The sequence below is a fragment of the Zingiber officinale genome, chromosome 10A (assembly GCF_018446385.1).
Source record: "Zingiber officinale cultivar Zhangliang chromosome 10A, Zo_v1.1, whole genome shotgun sequence".
Lineage (NCBI taxonomy): Eukaryota > Viridiplantae > Streptophyta > Magnoliopsida > Zingiberales > Zingiberaceae > Zingiber > Zingiber officinale.
The window spans coordinates 20,774,869-20,797,956 of NC_056004.1; the positions used below are offsets into that span (position 1 = coordinate 20,774,869).

The 23,088-nt window shown below is 40.4% G+C and overlaps 2 protein-coding genes across 4 annotated transcripts; both read left to right on the forward strand.

Annotated features, from left to right (window-relative positions):
* The first annotated feature begins 77 nt into the window (after positions 1-77).
* Positions 78-3,102, forward strand: LOC122027310. Of its 3 annotated transcripts, none has more exons than XM_042586254.1 (4): positions 78-235; positions 1,855-2,176; positions 2,341-2,562; positions 2,732-3,102. In XM_042586254.1, the coding sequence occupies exons 2-4, from the start codon at positions 1,928-1,930 to the stop codon at positions 2,849-2,851; spliced, it is 591 nt and encodes a 196-aa protein (XP_042442188.1). In that variant the 5' UTR covers positions 78-235; positions 1,855-1,927; the 3' UTR covers positions 2,852-3,102. The 3 variants fall into 3 exon arrangements, with proteins under 3 accessions (XP_042442188.1, XP_042442189.1, XP_042442187.1); XM_042586255.1 differs by having other exon boundaries at positions 86-252; XM_042586253.1 differs by lacking the exon at positions 78-235 and having other exon boundaries at positions 1,158-2,176.
* Positions 3,103-19,260: 16,158 nt separating this feature from the next.
* On the forward strand, positions 19,261-21,009 carry LOC122026255 (UPF0496 protein 1-like). Its single transcript, XM_042584919.1, has one exon. It carries the CDS (start codon positions 19,675-19,677, stop codon positions 20,893-20,895), a length of 1,221 nt encoding a protein of 406 aa, XP_042440853.1. The 5' UTR covers positions 19,261-19,674; the 3' UTR covers positions 20,896-21,009.
* Positions 21,010-23,088: the final 2,079 nt, after the last annotated feature.

A 23,088-nucleotide genomic window follows, 5' to 3' on the forward strand; every position in this document is an offset into this window, starting at 1 on the left:
TATTATTTTTTAAAAATACATATATATCAATAAAAATACAACGTGTTTAGGTTCAAATCTAACCCATTAAAATAAACAGGCACCCGAACCGACCTGCAGAATCGACACGGAACTCAATCGAACCGGCGAAAAGCTTCGGGACGCTGCGGCGCGTTGCGTGTGGGACTGACGATACCTCCCTTCTCTGGCGGCGTCTCCAAGCAACCTTCTTCTTCGGACCAAACCCTCAGAACAAGTACTCCTCCTCTTCCGGTCATTGTTTTCTCCTTTTGCCGTTCAATTTCTTTTCGGTGGTTACTTTTGTGGCGATGGATCCTCGGCTGCGGATTCGTTGTTTGTGATCTAAAGATGCTTGCTCTAGATATCGTAGGAAGTGTTGGGGAGAAGGCCTTTGAATAGTAATCTTGTATTACAAGGAACCATGTTCGGAGTTATGATTACCTGGAATGTTTAGTATTTACTAGGAAATGGGAAAATTGAATGGTGTGCGGTCTTATATGATTGTGAACCTAGTTAGGGATTTTACTTGCCTACGTTACTTATTATTCATTTGGAAACAAGAAAGTGGGAGGGTATGCATCGCATCCAATAAAATGTTTAGTTTGTCCGAAAAGTGGGTTCCATAATTTAATTAATCATAAAACTTCTCTTTGAAATCTTCCTTTTTTTCTCTCATGAAATCACCAATTGAGGCTCCCAACCCTACAGTCTAGGCACATAAACTTATCTCACATTGCCTCAAATCCCATAGGATCATCTGTTCATAGGAAATTTCTCTAGCCACAAATTAGTTGTTCGTGTAATTCATGGTTTGTGACATTGATTTGTAGACAGAGTCAACTACCCTGCAGTGATTAAGAACGCCTTGTTGCATTAGGGCTCATTGTTGACTGTGATTGAGGTCTTGCCTTGTCGGTGTTTTTTCCTCTTCCCTCTTCATGTAACATCAAAATTGTTTTCCTCTTCCACTCTTTAATTGTGTTGATGCCATTGTCACTGAATGTAGACAATGAAGATAGAGTCAATATTGACCGTCCTACTAAGTGGTTAAGGTAAAAGCATTTGATGTTCATTTCCATCTCTCTCTCTCTCTCTCTCTCTCTCTCTCTCTCTATATATATATATATATATATATATATAGAGAGAGAGAGAGAGAGAGAGAGAGAGATTGGCAATGATCTATCTCTCTAAATAGTAAGATAAATATTGGCAATGATCTAGCTACCTTATGTGTGTGTGTAGATATATATATTGGCAATGATCTATTTATATACACAGAGAGATATTCAATAGATTGGCTTGATATGAAAGACAACTAGTTGCAAAAACTTTGGTGCCATATCTTCGAAAATCAAGTTGTGTTCATCTGGATTGCGAACACTACTACATCCGCATTTACTATATTTACTAAGTTTCATGCATTAACATATCCCTTCTGATTTTGACCATATGAGCTCTGTACTTTGACACCTGAAAACTTATGTTACAATAGTTAACTGTAGTTTATGATTTGATGGATACAATTGATGTGTTTTAAATGAGGATATGCATTTATATATATTTGATCACAATGTTCAAGAGGTCTAGGAAGATTTTGTCTAAACTAGTAAACAGAATGAAGCAAGAATAAGGCAGAGAAACATGGAAGCTGTTAACCTTTATCTAAGACTAGCAAAGCATCCACAAACAATGTAGATTGGGCACCAAATTTAGGTACTCGGTAGCATGTAATTACTGTGTATTATTTGACTCAGAATCTGATTTGACACTATCTAGATTCTGAAAATATTCTATGGATGTGCATTTCATATTTCTTTCATGCTCAAATGTTAAACCTGAGTTTCACTACTGCAGCAACAAAGCCTGCCTCTGTTAACTTGTAGATTCAAGATATTGCTCAGAACAGAGAACTTGTCTGATTAAGGGGATGAGTGCTGTTCAGTCTATTTTGTATCCAGCTGGAGGGATCATCCTGATCCAGCCAAATATTAAAAATGTTGGAAACTCAGCTTCGGGATATTCATATTTGAAAGCTTCACATCTGCATGCTTCTGCTTCATGCAAATTTCTGCAACATAAGTTGCACCCAAGATTAATATATAATACCTCGAAGAACAAAAGAAGTGCTTCAGTACTTGTTTTTGGAAAAAAAGGAGACTCTATGAGTGACAACGAGGTAGCTTTTATTTTTAATCGTGCATCTGAATGTAACAAGTATCTAGTATTTTCAAGTAAACTGAGTGAATTTTTTTTTCCTTTCATCTTTCTTTTAGTAATCTAATCAATTTATTCGCCGATTCTAATTTACCTGACATGTTTTTGGATTTGCCTTTTTCCTAGGAATTACTAAAGAAAACTCCGGGGAAGTTTAGAAGAGAGTTAACAGTGCAGGACTTGTTGAGGGAGTATACCAAGAAAAAACAGTTCAGTGGAAATGGTGGTGGTGGAAATTCTTTTAGGGGCGGTGGTGATGGTTCAGGTGGGCCGGAGGGCGAAGGATTTTCAGCACAATACGAGGAACTCCTTCAAGTGATTTTGGCAACTATTGGTGTTATATTTCTGGTAGGCATTACATATCTCGCTCCTTTGTTAATTTGCGATGATTTTTTTTTAAATCCCTCAACAATATATACTGACATCATTACATATCTGCCCCTCTGTTAATTTGCGATGATTTTTTTTTTAAACCCCTCAACAATATGAACTGACATTTGTTCTTCTTAACATGCAGTATGTACTCATAACTAAAGGTGAAGAACTGACTCTTCTATGTAGAGACTACATCAACTATCTCTTTGGGGCTAAAGCCAGTGCCAGATTGATCCGGACCATGGAGAAATGGCGCCAGTAAACAGATGCAGCATCCGGAAGGGATCATGAACAAAGATTGGTTATTGTCCAATCTGAGAACACCTCTAGAGAGAGTTCTGAGCAATGTCTTTTCCAGGGTCAAGCTGACTGATCTGATTCATCTTAAACATTATTGTTGTCAAAATTGAATGATCCTTTCAGTTATTTCGAAAATGTACATTATCATACACCAAAAAGATTTGATTATTGGCGGCTGAGTGGATATATAAAAACGTCTCAACATTCATGTCATAAGCTTATCCCTGAATAGCAAGCAATTCAACATCACTTTAAAGGGTCTTTAATTTTCTAATTCGATCTGGATCCTCATTCTCAACATCTGGTAATATCCATCTTGCTATTTTGTACTTATTACAAACTCTACTGTTCCGGATATGAGAATGGCATAGAGGAATTAATGAGAGGTCAAAGGGCGTTTTGGTCTTTTGGGCTCATTGAGGGTTTGGAGGGCTTTTAAGCACGGTTCACAGATTCAGGAAAAGGAGGTAGCCGGTTCGTGTGGGAACAATGGGGGGTTCGTGATTTTGGGCCGCCGCCAGCCATCAAGGAGACTCTCTCTCCTTCTCCAGCTCTCCGCCGGCGCCGACGAAGCCGCCGGCGCTCCCTTCTTCTCTTCCTCGCCTCCCTCGCCGGCAGCCTCCGCGCGCACAGCGGCTCCCTCGCCGGCAGCCTCCGCGCGCACAGCGCCTCCCTCGCCGGCAGCCTCTACACGCAGAGCAGCCCTCCTCCGGCACTTACCGGCAGTCCTGGTGCCGACTTTGCCTAGTGTTCCGGCCTACGCGCCGTTGTCACATTCCGGCCTACGAGCCGATGTCGTACGCCGGTCGTGTCGCCGTTGTATTCCGATTGTGTGTCACCTTTCAGATCCATGCCACATTCGGCTCCGCGTTGTCACCTCCGGACCCAGCTCCTCTTCGGTCGGTTCAGAGGCATCCACCCTTCCGGGTCACGACGACTCGGTCAGTTTCACGACCAGCTCACTCATCCATCCGAGGGCGCCCCCCTGGGCCAGGGTACGTTCTCGTACCTTCTTTGCATTTATTTCAATATTCTATTATTATCCGGATATTTATGCATCTGTGGGATTCGCCTCGAGCATCGAGGTACCAGAGACCGGGGGAACCCGGTCGCTAGATACAGGTACAGTTGACCGGAGGAGGACTTCTAACGATCTGGTCAACGTAGAGGACAGCTCATCGACCGGATCATGGGGATGCGGTCAACCTTCCAGACACGTCATACCGGCAGGTTCGTCTTCTCAGCTTCCAGACAGGATCAAATTGGCGCCGTCTGTGGGAACGCGCCTGATCTGGAACTTGAAGATGAACGACGCCGGATAGTTCTGCCATCCTCATGACCACGGTCAGTTTTTCTGTTATTTGTTCTGTCAGTTATATGATCTGTACTAGACCCGAAGGCCCCCGAGCCGATCGGCCGGGAGGTTTATATCCGAGCCACGGGCTCGATGACGAAGGCCCCCGAGCCGATCGGCCGGGAGGTTTATATCCGAGCCACAGGCTCGAAGCCGAAGGCCCCCGAGCCGTTCGGCCGGGAGGTTTATATCCGAGCCACGGGCTCGAAGACGAAGGCCCCCGAGCCGTTCGGCCGGGAGGTTTATATCCGAGCCACAAGCTCAAAGACGAAGGCCCCCGAGCCGTTCGGCCGGGAGGTTTATATCCGAGCCACGGGCTCGAAGCCGAAGGCCCCCGAGCCGTTCGGCCGGGAGGTTTATATCCGAGCCACGGGCTCGAAGACGAAGGCCCCCGAGCCGATCGGCCGGGAGGTTTATATCCGAGCCACAGGCTCGAAGACGAAGGCCCCCGAGCCGTTCGGTCGGGAGGTTTATATCCGAGCCACAAGACCCCCGAGCCGAGCAGCCGGGAGGATTATATACGAGCCAGGGGCTCGATGGCGAAGACCCCCGAGCCGTTCGGCCGGGAGGATTATATACGAGCCAGGGGCTCGATGGCGAAGACCCCCGAGCCGAGCAGCCGGGAGGATTATATACGAGCCAGGGGCTCGATGGCGAAAACCCCCGAGCCGAGCAGCCGGGAGGATTATATACGAGCCAGGGGCTCGATGGCGAAGACCCCGAGCCGATCGGCCGGGTTTGAATTAGCCCTCAGGGCCGTCTAGCCCAGACGTTAAACCGTAGAGTCGAACCGGCGACTATAAAAACCCCGGCTTGAAGACCGTCTAGCCCAGACGTTAAACCGTAGAGTCGAACCGGCGACTATAAAAACCCCGACTTGAAGACCGTCTAGCCCAGACGTTAAACCGTAGAGTCGAACCGGCGACTATAAAAACCCCGGCTTGAAGACCGTCTAGCCCAGACGTTAAACCGTAGAGTCGAACCGGCGACTATAAAAACCCCGGCTTGAAGACCGTCGAGCTCCGACGTTAAAAATCGAGAGTCGGGCCGGCGACTATAAACCTCCCGGGCGACCGACCAAGAGTCGGGACGCAGTCGGGCCGGCGACTATAAACCTCCCGGGCTGAAGACCTCTGCATGGACCAGCATATCATATATTCTATCTCCCCTGTTCGGGGTCGAGTTATCATCGAAGGCCCCCGAGCTGATCGGCCGGGAGGTTTATATCCGAGCCACAGGCTCTAAGCCGAAGGCCCCCGAGCCGTTCGGCCGGGAGGTTTATATCCGAGCCACAGGCTCGAAGACGAAGGCCCCCGTGCCGTTCGGCCGGGAGGACCAGTATATCGGACCAGTATATCATACATCTATCTCCCCCGTTTGGGTCGAGTAGCCGTCGCGAGCATCTATCTCCCCCGTTCGGGGTCGAGCAGTCCCCGCGGCCCGACATCTATCTGACCGATCGACGTCACCACGGTCACACGCGCGGCATCGTCCGCCCGGCATCTATCTGACCGATCGACGTCACCACGGTCGCACGCGCGGCATCGTCCGCCCGGCATCTATCTGACCGATCGACGTCACCACGGTCGCACGTGCGGCATCGTCCGCCCGGCATCTATCTGACCGATCGACGTCACCACGGTCGCACGCGCGGCATCGTCCGTCCGGCATCTATACATCCGATCGGCAGCATTACGATCGTTCGCACGACAGCATTCGTCCGGCGTCTATCCACCCGATCGACATCACTTCGATCGTCCGGTCGGTATCTTCGTGGCTGCATATTAGGCATTGGTCCGGTTACAGATTTGATCCGCTCGGCACGAGTACTATCTCATGCGACACCATTATTATAGCGACCGGTCGCGGGAGACAGTATACTTTGGGTTCAGCGATTTGATTTTGATATCGTGAGCGGTTCCGCCCTTTGCGATAGACTTGTCCAGTCAGTCGGACTCACGCCTCCTTCGACTAGACTTGAAGGGGAGGCTTGTGTTCCGGATATGAGAATGGCATGAGAGGAATTAATGAGAGGTCAAAGGGCGTTTTGGTCTTTTGGGCTCATTGAGGGTTTGGAGGGCTTTTAAGCACTGTTCACAGATTCAGGAAAAGGAGGTAGCCGGTTCGTGTGGGAACAATGGGGGGTTCGTGATTTTGGGTCGCCGCCAGCCATCAAGGAGACTCTCTCTCCTTCTCCAGCTCTCCGCCGGCGCCGACGAAGCCGCCGGCGCTCCCTTCTTCTCTTCCTCGCCTCCCTCGCCGGCAGCCTCCGCGCGCACAGCGGCTCCCTCGCCGGCAGCCTCCGCGCGCACAGCGCCTCCCTCGCCGGCAGCCTCCGCGCGCACAGCACCTCCCTCGCCGGCAGCCTCTACACGCAGAGCAGCCCTCCTCCGGCACTTACCGGCAGTCCTGGTGCCGACTTTGCCTAGTGTTCCGGCCTGCGCGCCGTTGTCACATTCCGGCCTGCGAACCGATGTCGTACGCCGGTCGTGTCGCCGTTGTATTCCGATTGTGTGTCACCTTTCAGATCCATGCCACATTCGGCTCCGCGTTGTCACCTCCGGACCCAGCTCCTCTTCGGTCGGTTCAGAGGCATCCACCCTTCCGGGTCACGACGACTCGGTCAGTTTCACGACCAGCTCACTCATCCATCCGAGGGCGCCCCCTGGGCCAGGGTACGTTCTCGTACCTTCTTTGCATTTATTTCAATATTCTATTATTATCCGGATATTTATGCATCTGTGGGATTCGCCTCGAGCATCGAGGTACCAGAGACCGGGGGAACCCGGTCGCTGGATACAGGTACAGTTGACCGGAGGAGGACTTCTAACGATCTGGTCAACGTAGAGGACAGCTCATCGACCGGATCATGGGGATGCGGTCAACCTTCCAGATACGTCATACCGGCAGGTTCGTCTTCTCAGCTTCCAGACAGGATCATCTACTAATTCCGGTCTTGATATTGCCAGGTGGTTATGGTTCGAATGAACCTAATTTTTAGGTAACAGTTCCAATGTTTTGGAAAACATCTATTTAATGGCCCTAGGGATTACTCATTAGCCTTTTGACACAAAATGAATTTATATAAGGGAAAATTTTCTAATTTTTTTTAGGTTTACACTAGGTATAGAAATTTTCCATTTGACAGATACTGGCGATTTGATTTTAAAAAAAAATATCCTTTAAATATCAACAAATTTTAGAACAACCCCACAAAGATTTTGTAATCTAGCTGCCTCTTCATTGGAAATGGTTGCTTTACCTAAACAATAATCATTAATGATGATTGCTCATTTTGTTTGCGTGATGCGCCGGCCATGATATTACTTTACCAATTGCCAAATTACAGGACAGGCATTAATGCCAATTGGCATTCTATCCACATAAATCAAAAGATGTCTTCATCATTCATTCATGCCGTTGTGCCTACAAAATCATCTTGATATTCGTATACAGAAATCTTGAAAACATGCACGTGATAACGACAATATCTAATGGCGGTTATTGTAGCAAAACTTAATGGTGGCTTTGATTGTAATATTCAACTAGATCGAACACACTATTTAAAGAGTCGATTTTAAAAAGTTATCAACGGAGCCATCACTGCTCGGCGACCGGCGTCGGACCGCAGAAACCGGTTCCCTTCACCGTCCGGCTCGTTTAGCTATTCACGGAGATTGAAATCGAAAGGAGTACTCAGAAGAAAACGGCCGGCCAAATTCCCGGGGTACGTCGGTAAAAGCGTCTTCCGTCGCGTGCTCTCAAAGACGACGTAACCCTAATCCGCACACAAACCGCACCCCCGCGGTAACAGACTCGTGTAACGGAGCCTGGATAACGGTGCAGATCGCCCAGCTGCCTTGTACTCTGATCAACTGCGAAGTTACTTCTGCTCCACTCCACTGAGCTACAGAGAGTTATTTGTTTCTCCCTTCGTTTTTTTTCCATTTTCCGTGTTTTCATAATCAATCTTTTTAAGTAAAGATCTGATTTGGAGTTACTATATATAATGTATTCACAATCCAAATACTGATCATCTAAGACTGTAAATAAGTAGAGTTACAGTCAAAAAACAATTTGCTTTGTTATCCCAATTGTTTCCTATCCGAATTCCCTACCATTTAATATTTTTTATAAGCTAATTGCAAAAACAATTATGATCCAACGTCTAGGCGTGCTTGATTACTGGAAATAGAACAGCGACAATGACAGATACGTGCATGCAAAAACGTGCCTGAAGTTGGAACCAGTCTCTAATGATTCAGCTGAAGATCTTTATGCATAATTTTGTTGCTTGGCTTTCACAAAATCCTCTCTTGCTTTATTTAGTATAATAAGCTAAAGGGAGGCATATAAGAAAAGTTTACTAAATCTCAAACATTAATTCATGAACAGCAAACAAACTAATGCTTATCTGATAGTAATTATCAGCGTGTGCGATAACAATAACAATGACAACACTCATACGGTAATAAAGATGGGCTCTAAAAAAAAATAGTGAAAATTGATTAACATGGATATTTAAATTAAATAGTCAAAATCATAGAATCGGATGGACATGAAGACTATAGACCAAGTAGTGTTTGGCTAAGTGGGAGTATAGTGTCAGTCAGACGTGAGGGGTCAACCAAAATGTCCGATCAACTACCCTCCATCTCTTGTAGATAAAGTTGAGAGTCAAATACTAAGTTAATCAGCCCACCATCTTATTCAATCAGACAATCTAGGTTGATCGGACATACCTCTCTGACAGGATAGAAGCCGAGAGAAGAACAGATTAGTAGATGCATTATGTAAGATCAAGCTGGCGATATCTCGACCGAATGGCGGTCGGTCGGCCTATAGTGGAACCCACATATATATCATATCATACTCTTTTAGAAGTTTATACCGGAAAGGACAGAGAATGTCTTGTAGACAAATCGTATTTTGGAAACTTTTAACTGTCATATTATAGAGATTTGCATGCTTGATTAAGGAAAGGTGCCAAAGACACTTTTCGACTTGTCTTTTCTTAGAAAGACTTTGGAAAACGTTCATATGAAACGTGCATAGACGTTACAGTGGTGGCAAAAGGCGAGTACGCTCGCCTCCAGTGCCCCCGCCAACCCGTCCCAAGGTTAACATGGAGGAGGTAAATCACGGGTGGCTACTAGCCTTTGGAATAGTGACTAGTACATAAAGGATGCATAGACTCTATAGTAACATTATGAAAGGAGGTCTCCATCTACAAACGGAGGTATACAATACTCCATCACTACAAAAATTTCCAGGATTACCGACAGAAATATCCGTCGGTATTCCGTCTCTAAATAGCCTTATCGACAGAGTTCCGACGGAAAGCAATTTGTCGTCAGAATATGCGTCGGAACCTGTTTTTCGGACGGAAATATAAACTCCGTCGGTATATTACCGACGGAATTATAATTCCGTCGGCAAATTCCGCTAGACAAATGTAACCAAGATTTCCGACGGAAGTATAACTTCCGTCGGAGACAGGGGATTTGAGGCCCGGCTGTATCGTAAATTGCCGACGGAAGTCCCGTTTCTGTCGGCAATTGCCGACGGAAATAGTGTTTCCGTCGGCAAATAAAAAAAACAACCAGCACCTGCTTGTATTTCCATTCTACCATATATACATATGATATATCCATATAATCACAAATACAATCACAGATACAATCACAGTTTACAAACAAACTAACACAATCACAGTTTACATATTCTAACAAACCATATATAGATACAAACAAATTAACATCAAACTAACACAATCCATACATATAGAAACAAACACTCCATACATATAAAAATATATAGAAACACCACTCCATACATATAAAAATATATAGAAACAAACATAATATAAACAAAATATTTCCGTGCTCAAATGTATAAATCCATACCATGATAACAATTTACTCCAAAAACATCTAATAGTGTAACATCATGCAAAAAGTAAAATACAATAAATTATGATGAGATTGATATCGATATATAATTCAAAATATTACTTATATGTATAATGAATTTTACATTTAAACAATAAATACCTAGATAGAAAGAAGATGATGATGATGATGATCGTGTTGAATATGTACACCTTGATGTCTGATACATATAATAATATAATATTTAGAAATGAGCAGAGTAGAATAAAATAATCAAATATATTCTGCATGTGACTTGTATGATAAATAAAAATTTAAATAATAGTTGAACAAACCTCAAAACATGTTAATCACCACGGTCTGATGGGTCTTGAGTCTCCTGTGATCCAAGATCATGCGGTGTCTGGGTGCGAGCGAAATTTGCCACGATCTCTCGCATACTAGCAAAGAGAGTATCCTGGTCGGTCCTCCTATTCTCCTCAGCAACCCTCCACTCATCCATAGAAGTCATCCTCTCATCCATTGACTTCAGTTGAGTGCGCAGTTCTTCATTTTCGTGTCTTAATGTCTGCACCTCACTAGATGAAGAGGAACTAGCACGACCCCTAGGAGTCTTCAAACGATCAAATGTCACTTTGGCCTGGGAGCCAAAGTCGTAGAGGGTGGAGTTTTTTATCCTTCCACTGACAACATCATAATATATCTCATTTAGCGCGTCGGTGGATAGAGACTGTGGATTCTCCCCCTCTGATGGTGGCTGAGAGGCCTAAGCCACTCTTTCTGTCATTTGCTCTTATGTTCAAAATTATATTAACGTTAGTCAAAATAAACCTAACTTAAGTAATCCTAATTAAACATAACTTACGTTACTTAATCAAAACTTAAAGACTAAGTAAATGAAAAACAAAAGACAAATTATAACTATTATCCATTGATATTAAGACAATTAATACGAAATTTAATCAGATAAGTCAAGTAAAATAAAAGTTAATCAATAAACTATTGATAATGATTAACTATTATTAAGTTTGCAATAAATTACTTATTACTTATTATTAAGAATAATTGATTATTCATTAATTTCAATAATCTTATTCTTATCAAAAAAAAAAAACTATACCAAGTATATAAAAATACTTATATAAATAATATACTCGATAAAACATAAGTGTTACTAACACTTAGGTACAAAAAATGTATTGAAGCTGTAAAATTTAATATAACAAAACCTTGGCATTAACTTAAGGGGGAGATATTAAAATTAAGGGGAATAACAAATTCGGGGGAGGTTCAATTTTTTTCTTTTTATCAAACTTTCTATTTAAATCCCCTAGAAAAATTAATAAATTAAGGGAGAGTAATAAATTAAAGGAGTATCAAATTTAGGGGGAGGTTTATTTTTTTTAATCTCCTTAAGTGTTATTTTTTTTTCTCTTTAAAATCTCTTTAGAAAATTCTACCCCAATTACTTTCAAAAGCTTTATTTTAGATATCAGGTTTATGGGGAGGATTAAATCAACACTTAGCACCTAAATTATTTTCTCCACCTTAAACATATTCAAACTTAGTCTTGAAAAGTAAATTTATTCAAACTCAGTCTTGAAACTTTGAGTTTGAAAACTCATGGTTGAAAAGTGTTTCAAAGTATTTTGAAAATTTAAACCTTGAAATTTTGGTTTTAAAAACACATGTTTTAAAAGTGTTTTAAAAGTTGAAACTTACTTTGAAAATTTGATCTTAAAATTTGTAACTTATAACCCTATGTTTGGAAATTAGAATATCTAAACTTAGCGTTCCCAAACGTAAGCTTGAAAATTAGCTTTTAAAAATTTCTCTTAAGTTTACAAAGTCAATTAATTTTGCAGATATTATCTTTCAAAATTACTCAAAATGTACTAAATACTAAGTTATGTTGCTAAATTAGCTATTTTCAAAACTTAGTTATTTTACAAAAGTTAAGAAACAAAAGCTAAATTACTATTTAAACTCCCCCAAGTTACCTTGACATTTTTTTTACAAATTTTACTTTGTCTGAATTCCAAAATTACTTGACTTACATCCTTATTTGATGAATGTCAAAGGGGGAGGGATAGGTGGTTAAGTTAGAGAAACAAAATGTCAAATTTAAAAACTAACTTAAACCTTAAAAATCATGCTGGTTTCTTTTACTAGTATATTTTTCACTAACTTAAGCAGGTTGTCATTCCATCAAGAAGGGGGAGATTGTTGATGCGGTTAGCACTAACGGTCTAACTCAGGTTTTGATGAATGACAAATCAGGTTAAGTTAGGTGTGTCGTGATCTAACACTCTGATCGAGTGTGCAGGCTAAGTCCAGACAGGTCGACGGGCTGACCGGATGTCTGGCACGAAGTCCAAGCGGGTCGACGGGCTGACCGGACGCTTGGCGAGAAGTCCAGCTAGGTCGACGGGCTGACCGGATAGCTGGCAAGAAGTCCAAGCGGGTCGACGGGCTGACCGGACGCTTGGCGAGAAGTCCAGCTAGGTCGACGGACTGACCGGATAGCTGGCGAGAAGTCCAGACGGGTTGAAGGGCTGACGGGACTTCTGGCAGGTAAGTAAAGGTAAGTCACTGGAATGAAGTGACTGTGAGGACGCATTCCCGGGAAGGGAACATTAGGCGTCGATCCGGCTTAGATCCATTTCGGATATCTAAGTCGAGATCGTGACTAGATTCCGGTCTCGGAAAGACGGAATCTAAGTCATACTCTTTTTGCTAATTCATACTCACTTTGCTTATCTATAAGATTGTGCTAACAATCTGTGTTGCAGGGTATATTTGCCTTGGACTAACCTTTTCTTGCAGGAGAAGGAGTTTCTGGAGAAGAGGGGTCCGGGCGCTCGGAAGGGATCCGGGCGCCCGGAGGCAAGTTTTATCCAAGCCGAGTCGTCACCACGTGGAGTTCGCTGATTAGACTTGCCACGTCGCACCAGGGCGCCCGGAAGGGATCCAGGCTCCCGGAGCAGCATATAAAAGAAGCCCCAGGGGTGGAGCTTCACATATCAATTTAGAACTGAGAATCTACTGCTTGCTCTGCTGCTCTACGCTTCTGCGATGCCAAGATGCTATTCCGACAAAGCGCTTTCTTAAGTCTAATTCTTCTTCTCTTGTCGGTATTTTATTTCTGTCAATTCTTGTACTTAATTATTTTGTAATCATCATTCGAATTGATAGTGATTGCCCAACGAAAGTACTCACGGAGTACGGGCCTTCGAGTATGAGTCGTCACAGGCTCCAAACGAAGTAAAATTACTGTGTCTGTTCTCTTAAATTCCGCTGCGCTTAACTCTTTTCAACGCTGTTTTTCGAATCGATATTCACCCCCCTCTATCGAACTCTCACGATCCAACATAGCACAATAACTATTCCATGTAGCTTTGAACTGTTCTTCTTAGCCATCTTCCCATGTATATCTTTTATGCAATTATAAGTATAGATTTTAGTATATGAACGGATAAATATATTATTAAATACCAAATATATTAATTTTACTTACTACGAATTTATTGTAATAAAATGTCTTCATCTCCTGGTCTACATGCCTCCATGTAGTACTAGAAGCACATACTCGTTCTTTAAACTTACTTGTGATATAAGAGGCTACCCGGTGGGCATCAGGAACAAATCTGCAAGGAAAAAAATTGATATGAAAAGTATTGAAGAAACCAATGAACTTGTATTACTAATAACAAAAATACATATATATCTTTGACAACTCTAATAACCTTATAGCCACGGGGTGCTACTGCCTGCTGCTCAGCCATAATAATATATCTGTACAATAACATAGCATGCATGTACTAGTAATAATATATCTACATAATATATCTACAAACATGCATAACATTAACATTAACATCACAATACAAAAATATATCTACACACATGCATAACATTAACATTAGCAACACAATACAAAAGTATATAGAAAATAACAGTTCAGACATCATATTAGCAACTATTTAATCAACATTAATAGTTTCCAAGTCTTCATCGCTAGACTCTGTTAGTACAAATTCATCTTTACTGTTAGACATCTCTCCATCGTCTATCTCCTCATAAGTGACATTAACATCAACAAGTAATTAAGATGTTGATTCAAGTTCTGTATCAATTGAATGTCTCTCCACTTCGGCATTCTGAAATGCATCAACAGCCTGAGTGGTATTCGACATTTCTATAATCGAGCGAGACTTCATTCGACAAACAGACAACCATTCACTAAGTCTTCTTCTCTTTGTAGGGTATTTAAGATAGAAAACCTGTGCTGCTTGTACCCCGAAAATAAAAGGTTCAAACTTGTTGAACAATTTATTTGCATTAACCTCAACTAAATTATACTTTGGATGTATTCTGGTACCTATTTTTGGGGTAGGATCATACCATGAACATTTAAATAGCACACACCTCTTAATAGGTAATGCAAAATATTCAACTTCTATGATTTCCTCAAGTCTACCATAGTAATCATACTGAGTGTTATTGTTGTCCATAGATTCTTTGACGCAAACACTAGAATTATAGGTTAATCTCCGTGAATCTCGTAGTGTCACGTGGAATTTGAGGCCATTAACATAGAAACCAGAGTAGACCTTTATTTTATGAAGGGGTCCTGATGCAAGATTCATGATCCTATCATCTGTCACATTTGATATTCTACGGTCTTTAACCTACACAATTAGTAGACATTAGAACACTACTTAATACACATGAACTTAAATATTTGATTAAATCTTCAACTTACATATATTTCAAACCATAATGCAAATTCAACCTTTAACTTTTCAACTACGTCATCTGCATCCATTGATGGATTTTGTAGATATAGTTGTTCATATAAGCTTGAAAAGAAGGTAATTTTAAGGTAAATGAGATATCAAGCAACAAATTAAACGAGGGATAATTTTTTAATTAGAGAAGTCAACTTATTTTATGTATGGTTTGACCTCTTCACAATTTAAGAGTATGTATGTTCTTGCAGTATAGTATTATTCTGGAGTTAAGAATCTAGAAATAGATGCACCCATTGGCTTGTTAGAAACTTTAAAATAGAAAGCATTGAATGGTCTATTGCTTAAGCATCATCATAATTTCTAGGAACCTTGCGATGTCTGGTTTTGACATTATCAGCAAAATAATAAGAGCATAAAGAAGATGTTTTTCAACCAGATAAGCATTACATATTGAGCCCTCAACTCTTGCTTTGTTACGAACATTATTCTTTAATTTTCTCAAAAATCGTTCGAATGAATACATCCATCTATATTGCACAGGACCAGCTATTTGTGTCTCATATGACAAATATACTGGCAGATGTTCCATTGAATCAAAAAAACTAGGTGGAAATATGCGCTCTAACTTACATAATATAAGAGGAATGTCTATTTCTAGCCGAAGCATATCATCCATCGTAATTCACCTTGCTATCAAATCTCTAAAAAATAGACTCAATTCAGTGAGTGCTTGCCAAACATTATACGGAAGTAAATCATGAAAAGCTACTGAAATAAGTCTTTGCATGAATACATGACAATCATGACTCTTCATCCCAAACATCTTTAACCTATTCATATCCACACAATGAGCCATATTTGAGGCATACCCATCTGGGAATTTTACTTCCTTCAACCAACTACATAAAGCTTGCTTCCCGTCTTTGTCTAATGTATAACAAATCTTTGGAAATCTATTAGTTGTTTCATTTTGATGTAACTCTGGTCTGTTTAGTAATTCTTTTAATTCTTCACGAGATTTTGCAGTGTCCTTAGTTTTTCCAAGCACATTCATCACAGAGTTAAAGATATTATCGAAGCAATTTTTCTCAACATGCATGGCATCTAAATTATGTCGAATGAGTAGATACTTCCAATAATGGAGCTCCTAATAAATACTCCTTTTTTCCAACCACACTGCACATCCTAACAATGCATTTATTTATCTCATCAGAACTAGATTGAGATACTGGTAGAAATCCATAACTGTCTATTTGTTCAATAATTTCTTCACCTGATGTATGGAATGTTGGAGGAGGTTTTCTGACTACAACATTTTTTAGGAAATTTTTCTTATTCCGCCTGAAAGGGTGATCAATAGGTAAAAATTTCCGGTGATTATCAAACCAGGATACTTTCCGACTATAAGGTAATGAAAAGACATCAGAATCTGTCATGCAGTGTGGACAAGCTAATTTACCCGTCGTGCTCCATACTGACAACATTGAATATGTTGGAAAATCACTGATCGTCCATAATAATGCAGTATGCAATCTAAAGTTAGTTTTACTTGCAACATCATAAGTCACTGACCCTACATTCCATAAATCATTTAATTCTACAATTAGCGGTTGCAAGAAAACATCTATCTTTTCTTTAGGATTGGTTGGACCAGGAATAAGCACAGTAAGAAACATAAATTCATCTTTCATGCACATCCAGGGTGGTAAATTGTATGATGTTAATATAATTGGTCATGATGAATATTGCTATCCCGATTGACCAAATGGTTGAAATCCATCAGCGGAAAGTCCCAATCTCATATTACGTGGTTCCATTGCAAACGAGGGAAATACAGTATCAAGATGTTTCCATGCAGAGGAATCACAAGGATGATACATAATACCTCCTTCATACTCATGTTCATGATGTCAAGTCATGTGACAAGATGTAACGACAGATGCATACAAACGTTGAAGTCTAGCAGTTAAAGGAAAATAATACATCACTTTCCAAGCAATATTTTTCTTCTTCTTCCCTACTTTGCGAGAGTATCATTCTTATAACGAGGGTGAGTACAGATTATGCATTCACTCAGTTCGCTATCTTCATGCCAAAATATCATGCAGTTATTTACACAACAATCAATCTTCTCTACAGGTAAACCTAAACCTCTAACCAATTTCTTGGTACTGTAAAAACTATCTGTCATTATGTTGTCAGTAGGAAGTAACTCTGACATCAATTGACATATATCATCATAACATCTTTCAGAAAAATGATGTTCTGCTTTCATATTTAATAATCTTGCAGTAGCTGATAATTGCGAGTGACCTGAGGGAATGTCTTCCCACACTTCTCTTTCACTAGCCTTTAACATTTCATATAATTACTGATATTCAGGTGCAGGTCTTTCGTTTACATTGGAATAATCAACTGCGACATTCATTGTATCGTGAACCATTGATTGCATTCTAATATCATAAGTTGATGAGTCATGCACAGTAAAAGTTGTGCCAGATGATGAACCACCGGAAGGCTCAATTGGTTCATACAAATAATGTTCTCCGTGACAGTACCAATTGTAGTAATTTGGCACAAAATCATTCCTATATATATGCATTTTAACAATATCTTCATCACAGAAAGCTCTATTTTGACATTTTTTATGATTGCACGGACACTTTAATTCTGCAACATTCATACATTCTGGATGACTTTTAGTAAAGTTAACAAATTCTTCAATTTCAGCGATAAAATCATCTATAATAAATCCATTTTCTAATCGATTATACATCCAAACTTTGTTCATAGACATTTTCACCTAAAACTAATAAATTGAGAATTAAAAATTAGCTTAGATTAACATACAAACACAAAACAAACAAAAGACCGATAGTATGTTACAAATTAATATACGAACATAACAAATATCTAAATTAAACCATGCTAAATAATATAAAATACAATAAACTAAATTATACCTAAAGATGTGAAGATATACCAGAGAAGAGCAGCAAATGTTATCTGTTTATAAAATAAAAAAAATTTAGCACAAAATTTATCAAAAAATTAACAAGTAGAAAGACGACCGACACAAGCCAGCACAACAGTGTCCGGCATAGCAGTGTCCGACATAGTAACATCTAACATAGCCGGATCACTAGCATTCGACACAACAGCCAGCAGTTCGCTACCGGCCCGCACAGCGGCCAGCGGGCAGCCCGCTGTCGGCCAGTAGCCCGCTGTCGGCCAGGAGGCCGCTGGCGGCCGACATAACGGCTAGCGTCGGTCGGCACAAAGGCCAGCAAGGCACTGGCGGCCATAGAGAGAGGAGGTCACAGAGAGAGGAAGAGAAAAAGGGAGAACTCTTACCGGCGAAATCGGGGAGAAGGAGAGGAGCCCGCGCGCGCGAGGAAAGAAAAGAAAGGACTAGGGTTAGTTTTTAGCCGACTTTACCGACGAAATCTAGATTCCGTCGGTAGACTTTTTTAAAGAAAAAAAAATCACATTACCGACGGAATTAAAGATTCCGTCCGTAATATTCAGTCATTACCGACGGAATCTTTAATTCCGTCGGGAAAATATATATCACCGACAGAATATATTATTCCGTCGGTGATTTCCTATTATTACTGATGGAAATAAATTCTGTTGGTAAGTCCGTCGTTAAAGCTGTATTTTTTTTGTAGTGCATTATTCTATATGCTCTCCACTAGTACTTACTTTTATTATTCTCTTGACTTGAATCGAGTACTGACTTAAACGTTTGAAACTATTCTCTGACTTAAACATCAGAGGATTAACGTTGGAAATCCCTTTTCTAACCTGCACCCCAATATTTCTTTTATTATTATAAGACAACATGAAATTTTCAACCAGTCATATTCCTAAAAAGTCATCTTTTCAGCTGTCGGACACCATGAATACTATTATTCATGATTGGAAATCATCGGGAAAGCTCTGTAGTCAGGCGAGACCGCAGGAAATAGAACAGCGACAAGGACAGGTACGAGCATGCAAGCCTGCCATTAGGTCTTAGTTGCACGTTAATTAGAAACGGATTAAGATCATGGTCTTAATAAATGCATAACTTTGTTGCTTAAACCACCGAAAAACCTCTCTTGCAGTAATAGAAATCTTACCTAATCATCAGTCTATTCGGTGTTACTATCATTGTTAATTTATCGTCCACAATTTGATATCAATGAGGAAAAGGCCTGCCCGGTTGCTAGAGATAAAACGTCAGAGACACGTACATCACACGAGGTTCATATTTAAAATTGTAATAAATATTTTAAAATTTTTGAACTCATATATTAAATTATAATATAGCATAAAAAATCAATTCAGCTTTTATGTCCACCACCCTTTTAACTTTTGCTTCATGCGTCGAAACTGCAGCCAAAGTTCATCTGTCTAGAGGGGGAAGAGAAGGTTGCTTCTCTGGAGCACCATCTGCTCTACTTCTCACTTCTTTACTCGTTTCTCATGCGTATACGACATGCACAATCCCTCTCTACCTTTGTTTTTTTGAACTCTCTTAATTCCACGTTGCAAATTACTCCCCTATCGTAACGCTTTCCCGCAGCTCGCATTACTCTATTTCTTCCTCCTTTCCGTTCAGAACATTTCTTAATCCATGAAAGTTCCTGCCTTTCCGGCTTTGTCCTATAAAGAAGCACTCAAGTTTCCCTTGTTTTTTCTTCCTCAAGTCTAGAGTTCATAAAGCGTCACCCTTCATTCTTGTTCTCTCCACCATTAATCAATTAATTCCTGTTTTTTTTTTAAAAAAAAAAAAGAATTCATGGGTGCTCACCAGAGCAAGAGGGCCGAGATGCCGCCGGATCTCTTGATAGACGGTCGCGGTGCCTCCGGCGGTGCTGCAGCCCGTGCGGCGCATGGAGGAAAAGGCGCCCATTCCCACGCCGAAGACATCCGGTACATGGCCGAGCTGAGTTCCTATGAGGCCGCCTGCAGCCTCGACCCGGAGCTGCAGAGCTTCGACACCACGCTCCAACAGCGCACCAGCCGGGTCATCTCCTCCCTCGCCGTCGGCGTCGAGGTCCGGTCGCTCTCCCTCAACTCCCTCCGCGAGATCACCACCTGCCTGCTCGACATGAACCACGAGGTGGTGAAGGTGATCCTCGACTGCAAGCGCGACATCTGGAAAGCCCCTGACCTCTTCGACCTCGTCGAGGACTACTTCGAAAACAGCCTCCAAACTCTCGACTTCTGCGCCGCCCTCGAGAAGTGCCTCATGCGCGCCCGCGACTCCCAGCTGATCATCCACTTCGCCCTGAAGCGCTTCACCGAGGAGGATGCCACCGGAGCCGGAGCCGGAGCCGAACCCGATTCCCACCGCAAACCTAAGTACGCAAAAACCCTAGAGGAATTAGGGCATTTCAAGGCGGCGGGCGACCCCTTCACGGAAGAGTTCTTCCGAGCCTTCCACGCCGTCTACCGCCAGCAGATCTCGATGCTGGAGAAGCTGCAGCAGCGGAAGACGAAGCTGGACAAGAAGATGAGGTCCATCAAGGTGTGGCGGAAGCTGTCGAGCATAATCTTTGCCGCGACCTTCGCCGCCGTCCTGATCTGCTCGGTGGTGGCGGCGGCGGTAGCCGCCCCACCGGTCGCCGCGGCCCTGGCGGCGGCGACGGCGATCCCGATCGGATCGACAGGGAAGTGGATCGACTCTCTGCTGAACGACTACCACAACGCGGTCAAGGGGCAAAAGGAAGTGCTGAGTTCGATGCAAGTGGGGACTTACATTGCGATCAAGGATCTGGAGAGCATCCGCGTGTCGGTGGACCGGCTGGAGGCGGAGATCGCGGCGGTGCTGGAGAAGGCGGAGTTCGCGACGAGGGGAGCGGAGGCGGTGAGGCTGGGGATGGAGGAGGTGAGGAGGGGACTGGAGGCGTTCATGAAGAGCGTGGAGGATTTGGGAGAGCAGGCCGATCGGTGCAGCAGAGACATAAGGAGGGCGAGGACGGTGGTGCTGCAGAGGATCATCAGAAATCCAGAATAAGGCAACGGTGCGCCATCTTGTCTTGTCAGTGAATTTGAAAATATTCGAATGAAACAATTCAAAAAAAAAAAAACCGAATTAGATTAAATAGACGATGTGTCATTTACATTGCTCCAATCTAAACAAAAACATGTAATTGATTTCTTTAAATATTTTATTCTATTCTTCATGTTTTGATGTAAAAAAAGATTTGATGAGTTCATTAAAATGGTTTGTTTGCTTGGATATTTATTATATAAGGGTAGGGGATGGTAATTTACTCTCTCAACCGTGAATTGGGATATCGAACTTAAATGAAATAGTGTACGAAAGAATTTTTAAAATTTGTTTAAATAATCAGATATAGATATTTGGTAAATTAGAAAATACTTGCAGCAGCATACCATTATTCATTAAGAAAAATTAATCTGTTAATATATTAAAACTAAGACTCGATCTCTAAATATTCCGGGGGATTTTATACTTTTGTTAAAATATGTTGATTGGATAGAAAATAAATATTATTAGTATAGAGAATATTCGATTATACGTTAGGTACAAGAATGGGATTGATATTTGATCATGAATATGAAAATGAGGATGTAAGTTGAAAATACAATGGGATGAGATGCCATGGAAGGAAGGACATGGAATCCAACTCAACCTAAATCATTGTCATCCCTAATATGAAGGTGAGTAAACTTGGATTAAATTTAAATAATAGATCACAACTAATTAATTCAGAAATTTAATTTGTTTTATTCAATTTTTAAAAAATTATAAGTTATTTTGATTAAATTGGTTTGGTTTTTGGTATTAAATTAGTTTTTATTAAATAATAAAGAAAATTTAAAATATTCTGATTTTTTAGTTTTTATTAAAAAATTTAAATATATTTTAAAGTGTTTGCAGAAATAAAAAACAGTAATACCTATTTTTATCATGTCAAAATAATTATAGTATGATGCAAAAATAATATTTGATGAATTAATTAAAATTTTATTGATGATTTTAATGCCACATTTATTTGTTATACTTTGTTTACTTGGATATTTATTATATCAATAAAGTAGGGGTGAGTAAATCTTGAGTTAAATAGAAATAATTTATCAAATTAAATTAATTAAGAAATTCAATTTGGTTTATTTGAAAGTTAAGTTTTTTTTTTAAATATAAATTATTTTCTATTAACTGGTTTTCAATTTTAAAAATCAATTAAATGATTAAACTGATTTTTTATTAAATAATAAAAAATAAAAAAATTAAGATTTATTATTTTTGTATTAAATCGATAAGTTTCCGTTAAAAAAATTTAATATTTTTTAGCGATTTGCGAAAAATCAGAAATAGCTAGCGGTAGCTTATTTTTCACTGATTTTATCATGTCAAAATGATTATAATACGATGCAACAATAATATTTGATAGCCCTACTACAGTATTACATGGATAGTTATTTCATACAGTTGAAACCTATCGTAGTTGATCAGTAATTTATTTTTGTTCGTATAATTTGAAATTAGAGATGTTTGAGATGAGTATAATCATCTTCATTATGATAGAATTATTTCACTTGACCTTAGGATTAATTTGTAGTGGATATAAAATATTTTATTGGGTGTCTAACCTCCTAATATAAATGATCGCTATATTAGAACAAAATATCTCCATGATTTACATGTATCAACTAGGGGTTAGCAATAATAAGCCACCTTAGTAAATGTTATCATCTTTTGCTTTAACAATAATATTTGATACTCTTAGAGCATAGTCAAGTTAATCACCATATAGTAGATTGGTAGAAATGAGTGAGGCTCAATTTTCGGTCGATAGAAATAGTCTTTCATATGATAGCCTCTTTGATTTCTTGATTATCTCTTTACATATGATTATAGGATCAATCATATGAGATATGTATGACCTTTCATTTCAAGTACTTAAAATACTGTTTAATAGAAAAAAAAATAGGAGAATTTAGAATCCCGATTCATACAGTAACATCATTTTACATTCATTCCATTTAAATAAAAAATTGGATAAACTATAATTCTTAATGTTAATGCTTTAATTATATGGAGAAACAATAATATTTGATAAATTTATGATAAAAAATGATAAATTAATTTAAAAATACCATGTTTGTTTACTTAATGTTTATTATATGTCAGGAGCAAAAAAAAAAAAAAACTTCAATTAATTAAAAAAAAAACAATTAA

Bases quoted from the DNA above. Each gene is read 5' to 3' on its own strand.
- LOC122026255 (XM_042584919.1), top strand. From the start codon at position 19,675: ATGGGTGCTCACCAGAGCAAGAGGGCCGAGATGCCGCCGGATCTCTTG.
- LOC122027310 (XM_042586254.1), top strand. From the start codon at position 1,928: ATGAGTGCTGTTCAGTCTATTTTGTATCCAGCTGGAGGGATCATCCTG. The intron at 2,177-2,340 runs GTAGCTTTTATT...CCTTTTTCCTAG, and splicing joins ACTCTATGAGTGACAACGAG to GAATTACTAAAGAAAACTCC. The intron at 2,563-2,731 runs GTAGGCATTACA...CTTAACATGCAG, and splicing joins CTATTGGTGTTATATTTCTG to TATGTACTCATAACTAAAGG.